This window comes from Mizuhopecten yessoensis, unplaced genomic scaffold (assembly GCF_002113885.1).
Source record: "Mizuhopecten yessoensis strain PY_sf001 unplaced genomic scaffold, ASM211388v2 scaffold716115, whole genome shotgun sequence".
In the NCBI taxonomy this organism is placed as follows: domain Eukaryota; kingdom Metazoa; phylum Mollusca; class Bivalvia; order Pectinida; family Pectinidae; genus Mizuhopecten; species Mizuhopecten yessoensis.
Window position 1 is genome coordinate 166,520 of NW_018479955.1, and position 10,533 is coordinate 177,052.

At 35.8% G+C, this 10,533-nt stretch overlaps 1 protein-coding gene across 1 annotated transcript in view; it reads left to right on the forward strand.

The window, feature by feature from the left end:
- The first annotated feature begins 1,935 nt into the window (after positions 1-1,935).
- Positions 1,936-10,533, forward strand: part of LOC110441742 (acyl-coenzyme A thioesterase 3-like) — a 12,403-nt gene continuing 3,805 nt past the window's right edge. Inside the window, exons 1-4 of the mRNA XM_021484979.1 lie at positions 1,936-2,164; positions 4,120-4,383; positions 5,247-5,416; positions 6,274-6,387. Coding sequence (XP_021340654.1) covers positions 1,936-2,164; positions 4,120-4,383; positions 5,247-5,416; positions 6,274-6,387 — 777 coding nt within the window. The remainder of the gene's footprint in view (positions 2,165-4,119; positions 4,384-5,246; positions 5,417-6,273; positions 6,388-10,533) is intronic.

Consider the following 10,533-nt stretch of genomic DNA (forward strand, 5'->3'; position numbering starts at 1 on the left):
GGATTTCACATGTATTGAAGTTTGAAGATATGTTTGTGTTACGCAATTTAAGACATTTCTCATCCTATATAATTGTAGCAGGGTTAAATTTAAATATGCAGTCAAGTTTTAGTTCTAATTGTTTTATTATTATAATAAGCATCTAGCTCCTGTAAGTTTCAATTTCTTCTTAAATGGTTAAATGAATACTTTAGTCGACTCAGGATTCTATGCATAAATAAAATACCACATATTACATTGGTTCTTACTTTCTAAAATATCTCAACAAAAAGACAAAACCAATAGATGTACCAAGATATTTGATCAATATCAGCTACTGCAGATATACAATAAATGCATGAAAATAGTTTATATTCAAACATTTTACTTTTACATAAAAAAGCTATTACTAAAAATTCAACTTTCAGTCTTCTAACGTTTTGTTAACAAAGTAAAACAAATTTTACAACATTATAAAACTTACATGTTATGGAGAATACAAAAAGAATCAAACACTTACAGGAGTAGACGCTTAATAAAATTAAAATAAAACCTTAGAATTAACACTTAACTATATTTCAAGTTTAAACTATGCCACAAGACCACATGTAAAACTATGTAACTGATATTAATATAAGTAAAGCATTTTTTGAAATATTAAGGATTAGATATATGATATGTAGTGTGGTACTGTTTAGTCAATAGCACACATTTGTGTAGGATTACACCTATGAACATCCTCCGCATGGACTTTCTCCGAGTGACATGAATATGTCCACATGCACACAGACCAAGTGCCATCTAATACGAAGGTATGACGCAAATATGAATACTAACATTGAGTTAATACTTCATTCTTTTTAGCTCACCTGGCCCGAAGGTAGTCGAGTTCTTCTTACCAGTAGGCCTAGGGAGATAATATTTGGTCAATAGGATGCTCGGATAAAGGGCTAGCAAGTGTAATCATATGAATGACCCCGATACACTTTCAGGGTCATTGGGGTTAAATATATTAAAATATTTAAACAACTATTTTTGAAGTACAAAAAACCCAATGGTGATCATATTTTGCCAGTATAATACGGGGATGAAGGGCTACCAATTTTGTTCAAATGAATGACGTTTACCCATTTTGAAGGTCACTGGGGTCCAATGTTTAGAAAAATCCTAAAAAAAAATCTTTTTAAATAACCAAAATGTCCAGGGTGATGATATTTGGAAAGCAGCATGCTAGGATGAAGGGCACTTTGTCCCATCTTCAAAGTCATTGGAGAAAAGCATGTTAAAATGTTAAAATGAGTTCTTCTGAATAACTAAAAGGCCTATGGTAAATATTTCTGGCCAGTAGCATACGGTGATAAAGAGCTACCAAGTTTGTTTAAATGAATGACCTTGACCGACGTTCAATGTCACAGGCGTCGAATGTGAGAAAATCTTCATACAACTTATTCTCAATAACCAAAAGGTCAAGAGTGGTGATATAAGGTCTGTTGCTTAATTAAGTCATTTTAACATGTTCACCCTTGGCCCACTTTGAAGGCTACTGGTGTGAAATAAAAACCATTTGAGCGATTCAAGCCCATTGGGCCTTTTGTTTTATATATGTTCCCCATGTAAAATAGTATCCATAATAACGTCTTTTTACTGTTCGATTCTATCTCCCGAAAACTTGAAACAAGCAACAATGGCGGACAAAACGACGTCGAGAATAGTATAATAACATAACAAATCTTTGTTTTGATCAATGTCCCGGGGAAAGGACTTTGTTGCGAGACTAGCTTTTTGTGGTTGATGAGAGAATCTAAGAAGTAAAGAAATTAAGAGAACATAACTTTCAACGATTTGCAGGCTCGAGAGACTACACGACGTCTTGTGCGTTTATGTACACATAAGCATGTTGTCCATCCAAGACTTTCACAGACGTATCGATTCAACAGAGTGCAATCAATAGGAAATATGACGTCATCTAGTACAGGTGTTAGACTGACTGTGGACAAGCCCGAGTGTCTGATGGACGAAGACATCGTTGTCAAGGTTATGGGACTGTCTCCTAGCGACAAGGTCATCGTCTTGGTAACGACAGAAGTTGAAGGAAATCATTTCTGGTCACACGGCCTGTTTCGTTCAAATGACAGAGGTATTGTGGATCTGAGCACAGATACACCTATCAACGGCAGTTATAACGGTATGATAGCACTATCGTATTAATCTGTTATACATATCATTATCATTATTTGTTTGTATGTCTATGGATAAACGCCTTTTGACAATAAAAACCAGAACAAAACTGTATGAGTCATTACAATGTCATGGTAAAACGTTCATCAGATAGGAAATGCGGCAATGTGGAAAAGAAAATATGGTTGGGGCCTCTTTCAACATTCAGTGGTTTCGTAGGACCTAACATTTCCCTTTGTTTTAGTGAATAACCTGTATACCACTGACATTATCTATAAGTAAACAGGTTTCCAATCAACATGTTTGTGATAACCGAAATCAAAATTATTAAACATTGCCATTTTTCATATTGTGCAATACTTTTAGTTTTGGATTCGATGTGCCTCGGATTTGGATAGATCTGTATCGGTTCGACTCATAGCCTCCTCCTGTAGTTTTGATTCGATGTCAGTCTCGTTCTTTGTGAGATCATTACTTTAACCTATGTCAACTGGCATTTGTCCTTCGTGCTGAGTTGTTTTATACATTTGTAAATATGATATTTTTTTACTCCCCCTCCCCCTCCCCTTACTACTGTCGTTTCTTTGATACCAAACACGACTATATCCTTTTCACTTCATACTTTGTGCTATTGCCTTTGTATTCACAATGATTGTTTTACATCACAACGTGTTTGAGTCTGCCGGGGGACTATCAATCCTCGCAGCTGGCCTTAACTTTAGCTGGCTTAGCTGGCTTTAATCTGGCACGACTTATACCTGAACTACTACTCTGGTATAATTTATCATTGTGTATCCAAGTTGTAAATTAGACAAGTTTTTAAGGGGTTATATAGGCACATTTCCCCTTACGCTCTACCTAAACGTATGCTTTGGAGCACTTTAGACATATTTTTGTTTTAATTATTTTATCTTGTTGTAACGCTATGTGTCATTTGTTTGGCTCTCTGCATTTACGCATCTACATATATTTGTAATATATATTTATGTTTTCTTTTACTTTTCTAATTACATCATATCAGGATTTCATAGCAATTTCCTGTTTCTTCTTTGAGTAACGCCTAAAACACTGATGTTTTTGTCTTCGTATTTGCTTATTTCTTTCTTTAAGAACTTCTTTATTCGATCTTTATCATAAGACTCCCCCAATTTTCTCTTTTATTCTTTCATAGGCCTTCGTGAGTTTTTTTGTTTTTTTTTTACTTTATCTCGATGGCTGCCCTATAATAAAGGACCTTATTAAAAATAAGCCGTCCATGGCTTCGTAAGGACATTCAATATAATATAATAGTTAAAAAAAGGTTTATTATTGCCCTTCCAGTTGTGTAATATTGAATATGTACCTGAACATTATCCATACACGAGACACAGATTTCCGTTGAAACTATATCGACTAAAGTCCAGTATTCTCAGTTTCCCATCCTAGATATTTTGAGCAATAACTTAGTGTCGGCAACGTTGTAAGTTTCGGTCAGCTGAATCGCGGAAACTTGATCCGAAACATAGTTTACATCCAACAGCCCGTGGACATGTAGATCGGTGTCTAGCTTTAGAAGACGGGGATTTCATTTTCATTTTTAAATATTCCAGTAAGGTTATAATAATATCATAAAGTTGATGTCATGACGTTTTATTACCAGTCGTTAAACGACTCCACTGATTTATTCTTATGAGTAAATACCATTTTTGAAGCTATGACAATAGTACAATTCATTGGTCAAGAGGACGCATTCAGACAATCCTTATACAGTACTAATTAAAATCAGATTCTGGAGCAGCAATTCAACGGGGACATGCATTTTCTGTAAGTACTCAAATTTACATTTGCCAAATTCAACAAAAAAGTTGCCAAATACTTAACATTATATTTGCCTAATTGAAAGCATCGCGTGTTATCTGTAAGTTTTGGTAAGACTTTGCCCATTCGTTTTTATTGATTCTAACTGATGTATTTCGTCTACAGGGATTGATCCTGCCGGATTACTTTGGAGTATGGTAGCTGTACCATGGTTACCGGCACATCATCGCATGTTCCAACGCAGAGCTATCGAACCTAGAACGATTACCTTCAGCGTATTCCCAGAATCAGACAGTCCTGGTGATTATCTCAAAGACAGAACAAAAGTATTGGCATCGGTTGAACATAAACGAATGTTCAAATCTCAAAATACAAGACGAATACCCATCAAACATCCAAGAATCCAAGGCACTCTGTTCTTGCCAGAAGGTAGGCATTTTACTCGGTGTTTTGTACTGATTTACTCTATCTTAGGTTTATTTGTTCTATCAACAACACACCAGTTTAACGTTGAGTTTATTACAGATATAGGTTTTTCAAATAAGTGCATTTTAGGTAAGAAGTTTTTCTTACACCGGCGATCAATATATGGAATGGCTATTTTTCTCATTAGCATAATAAATAAACTGAGCTTTTATGTTCTCAGTAAAACATTTTATGATGGCAGTATTGGAAATTGCTGATCATTCACATTGAGAAATAGAAGATTCTATTTAAAAAAGAATCAATACAAATATGTGTTATCAGCTGACTCTAGATTTATTGGGTAAAAACCAAAGCACTACGATCATAGTAGTGTCGCCAGTTCCGCCCAGCGCAAAGTAGTTCTACATTTATTGGTTTTTTATTTTTAAAATGAATAGTTTTAAATGCAATGAAAAAAATAATGACAAAATAAACATTTAAAATTATCTGATGTAATAGTAAATGCATCATGTGGTATAGAATTAGTACTTGTATGTAGTGGCGTAGGCTCCCACGCTTTTGACCAATCGCAGCACCTCTAGGCTTTATTTCGCGTGTTTAATACCATTTATGAAATAGCCGTATGACATGGTAAAATGGGTCAGTTATGAAATAATATAGATTTTTTCTGATATTCCCTGTTGTCTCTGTAAAAGTTGGTAATCATTCGTGTTGTCCAAAAAAGATATATTGGTCATTTTTTAACTGGTTCAAATAATGGTAGTTCATGTTAATGGTATGCTTTTAAAACAATGACCTTAGGAAACAGAAGTTTTAATTTCTAATCCATACAATTTTCAAGTATTTTATACGACATTTAACCACAGGGCCTGGTCTATTCCCGGGGATAATAGATATGTACGGCGGCCTGGTGGATATCGTAGAGGGACGGGCGGCTCTTCTTGCATCTCATGGGTTCGTCACCCTTTCCTTGTCTTACGCCCACGGGAACGGTCTGCCACAATCAATGTTGGACATTGAACTCAGCTATATTGAGGTGATTATAACGTACCACATGTTAAAAAAAAATCATAATAGAATCGAATTCAACTGCGCAAGCACGTTATCAAAATTCGAAATGAATGTGTTTCGTGTGTATATCAAAAATTAAAATATTTTGGTTACAGAAAAGAAGGATGTAATACATGTAATATAGTTGTAGACATAACTAGAATACACATTTAGAAAAGTGCATGGTATGCTAATTGGCATGATTAATGTATCTCACCAATATAATACATGTTTTAGGATAGAGACTGTTTCGGTGCTTTGCTGAATCGCAGGTACTAGCCTTTATTATGGGTGTATTTACCGACGAGGCTAGTACATATGGCCGAATAAGACAACGTAACACTTTATTCATGTGAATGAGGTTACATGTCACAATTATAATAATTTTGCACATTTTATTAAATAATGATAATAATAGTTCGAGGTTCTTATATACCGCTTATCACAACCTAGTTCGTAGGACGTCTCAAAGCGATTCACAAAGTATTATCCGTGGTTATAGAGTCTTTGCAACCAGCCGATATCTTTCTCAACTCCCTGGGGGACATACAGCCGGTGCTGCCATTTCGGCGTTCACAACTAGCCTTCAACAGTTCTAGCATTGCCCAACCACGTACTCATTTACAGATAGTTAAACTGGAACAAGCGGAGTAAAGTATCTTGCTCAAAGATACAACATAGTGCCGTGACGTGACTCGAACCCGCAACCCTTCGGTCATGAGCCCGGCGTCCTACCACTAGGCTACCGTGCCTCCTAACAGTAGGCCTAGTGTTTTTGAGAGGACGGAATCTATATGTTTTGCGTGCCTGATTTTTAACGATGATTATAAATTCGATACACAGGAAGCTGCGAAATGGTTTGCTAATTTAACAGAAGTACGATCAGATGGTATTGGTATAGTTTCTTTGAGTTTTGGAGGAGCCATGGCTTTCTGGATGGCACAAACTATTCCGAACGTACGTATCATTCAATATAATTATAACACGATGTTAAGCTGCGAAACCGCCTAATGGTGACGTACATATACTAGGTTGATGTATCCCTACCTTGTGAGCGGCTTACTTAACTGTGTCTGTGCAGCATGTGTCTCATTTATTTAATACTTCGTGGCGTGTTATGTTTTCTTCAATTCGATTTGAATCCACTGAGAAAGAAGGACATAACACAAACTATAATGTCAGAGAAAACAAGTATGACATATACATCTCTCCAATCAAGTATGACATATACATCTCTGCCATCAAGTATAACAAATACATCTCTACCATCAAGTATGACAGATGCATCTCTACCATCAAGTATGACATACACATCTCTACCATCAAGTATGACAGATGCATCTCTACCATCAAGTATGACATCTCTACCATCAAGTATGACAGAGACATCTCTACCATCAAGTATGACATATAAATCTCTACCATCAGGTATGACATATACATCTCTACCACCAGGTATGACATTAACATCTCTACCATCAAGTATGACAGAGACATCTCTACCATCAAGTATGACAGAGACATCTCTACCATCAAGTATGACAGATGCATCTCTACCATCAAGTATGACATCTCTACCATCAAGTATGACAGATACATATCTACCATCAAGTATGACAGATACCTCTCTACCATCAAGTATGACAGAGACATCTCTACCATCAAGTATGACAGAGACATCTCTACCATCAAGTATGACATCTCTACCATCAAGTATGACATCTCTGCCATCAAGTATGACAGATACATCTCAACCATCAAGTATGACATATACATCTCTTCCATCAAGTATGACATATACATCTTTACCAGCAAGTATGACAGATACATCTCAACCATCAAGTATGACATATACATCTCTTCCATCAAGTATGACATATACTTCTCTACCATCAAGTATGATAGATCCATCTCTCCCATCAAGTATGACAGATACATCTCTACCATCTAGTATGACATATACATCTCTACCACCAGGTATGACATTAACATCTCTACCATCAAGTATGATAGATACATCTCTACAATCAAGTATGATAGATACATCTCTACAATCAAGTATGACATACACCTCTCAACCATCCAGTATGACATATACATCTCTACCATAAAGTATGACATATACATCTCTACCAGCAAGTATGACAGATACATCTCAACCATCAAGTATGACATATACATTTCTACCATCAAGTATGACATATAGATCTCTACCATCAAGTATGACATCTCTACCATCAAGTATGACAGAGACATCTCTACCATCAAGTATGACAGAGACATCTCTACCATCAAGTATGACATCTCTACCATCAAGTATGACAGAGACATCTCTACCATCAAGTATGACATATATATCTCTACCATCAAGTATGACAGATGCATCTCTACCATCAAGTATGACAGAGACATCTCTACCATCAAGTATGACAGATGCATCTCTACCATCAAGTATGACATACACATCTCTACCATCAAGTATGACATCTCTACCATCAAGTATGACATATACATCTCTACCATCAGGTATGACAGATACATCTCTATCATCATGTATGACAGATACATCTCTACCATCAAGTATGACATATACATCTCTACCACCAGGTATGACATTAACATCTCTACCATCAAGTATGACATATGCATCTCTGCCATCAGGTATGACATTAACATCTGTACCATCAAGTATGATAGATACATCTCTACAATCAAGTATGACATATACATCTCGACCATCAGGTATGATAGATACATCTCTACCATCAAGTATGACAGATAATCTCTACCATCAAGTATGACATATAAATCTCTACCATCAGGTATGACATATACATCTCTACCACCAGGTATGACATTAACATCTCTACCATCAAGTATGATAGATACATCTCTACAATCAAGTATGATAGATACATCTCTACAATCAAGTATGACATATACATCTCTACCACCAGGTATGACATTAACATCTCTACCATCAAGTATGATAGATACATCAAGTATGACAGATACATATCTACCATCAAGTATGACATATACATCTCTACCATAAAGTATGACATATACATCTCTACCACCAGGTATGACATTAACATCTCTACCATCAAGTATGATAGATACATCAAGTATGACAGATACATATCTACCATCAAGTATGACAGATACATCTCTACCATCAGGTATGACATTAACATCTCTACCATCAAGTATGACAGATACATCTCTACCATCAAGTATGACATATACATCTCTACCATCAGGTATGACATTAACATCTCTACCATCAAGTATGATAGATACATCTCTACCATCAAGTATAACAAATACATGTCTACCATCAAGGATGACATATACATCTCTACCACCAAGTATGACAGATACATCTCTCCAATCAAGTATGACATATACATCTCTACCATCAAGTATTACATATACATCTCTACCATCAGGTATGATAGATACATCTCTACCACCAAGTATAACATATACATCTCTACATCAAGTATGACATATACATGTCTACCATCAAGTATGAGATATACATCTCTACCATCAAGTCTGACAGATACATCTCTACCATCGGGGGGGACAGATACATGTCTACCATCAAGTATGAGATATACATCTCTACCATCAAGTATTACATATACATCTCTACCATCAAGTCTGACAGATACATCTCTACCATCAGGTATGACTGATAGATCTCTAACATCAAGTATGGCATATACATCTCTTCCATCAAGTATGACAGATACATATCTACCATCAAGAATGACATATACATCTCTACCATCATGTATGACAGATACATCTCTACCCTCAAGTATGACATATACATTTCTACCATCAAGTATGACAGATAAATCTCTACCATCAAGTATAACAAATACATGTCTACCATCAAGGATGACATATACATCTCTACCACCAAGTATAACATATACATCTCTGCCATCAGGTATGACATATATATCTCTACCATCAAGTATGACAAATACATCTCTACCATCAAGTATGATAGATACATCTCTACCATCAAGTATTACATATACATCTCTACCATCAGGTATGACTGATAGATCTCTAACATCAAGTATGGCATATACATCTCTACCATCAAGTCTGACAGATACATCTCTACCATCGGGGGGGACAGATACATGTCTACCATCAAGTATGAGATATACATCTCTACCATCAAGTCTGACAGATACATCTCTACCATCAGGTATGATAGATACATCTCTACCACCAAGTATGACAGATACATCTCTCCAATCAAGTATGACATATACATCGCTACCATCAAGTATGGCATATACTTCTCTACCATCAAGTATGACAGATAATCTCTACCATCAAGTATGACATATATATCTCTACCATCAAGTATGACATTAACATCTCTACCATCAAGTATGCCAGATACATCTCTTCCATCAAGTATGACAGATACATCTATACCATCAAGTATGACATATACATGTCTACCATCAAGTATGACATATATATCTCTACCATCAAGTATGACAGATAATCTCTACCATCAAGTATGACAAATACATCTCTACCATCAAGTATACCATATACATCTCTACCATCAAGTCTGACAGATACATCTCTACCATCAAGTATAACATATACATCTCTGCCATCAGGTATGACATATATATCTCTACCATCAAGTATGACAGATAATCTCTACCATCAAGTATGACAAATACATCTCTACCATCAAGTATACCATATACATCTCTACCATCAAGTATTACATATACATCTCTACCATCATGTATGACAGATACATCTCTACCATCAAGTATGACATATATATCTCTACCATCAAGTATGACAGATACATGTCTACCATCAAGTATGACATATACATCTCTACCATCAAGTATGACAGATACATCTCTACCATCAAGTATAACATATACATCTCTACCATCAAGTATGACAGATACATCTCTACCATCAAGTATGACATATACATCTCTACCATCAAGTATGACAGATACATCTCTACCATCAGGTATGACTGATAGATCTCTACCATCAAGTATGGCATATACATCTCTACCATCAAGTATGACA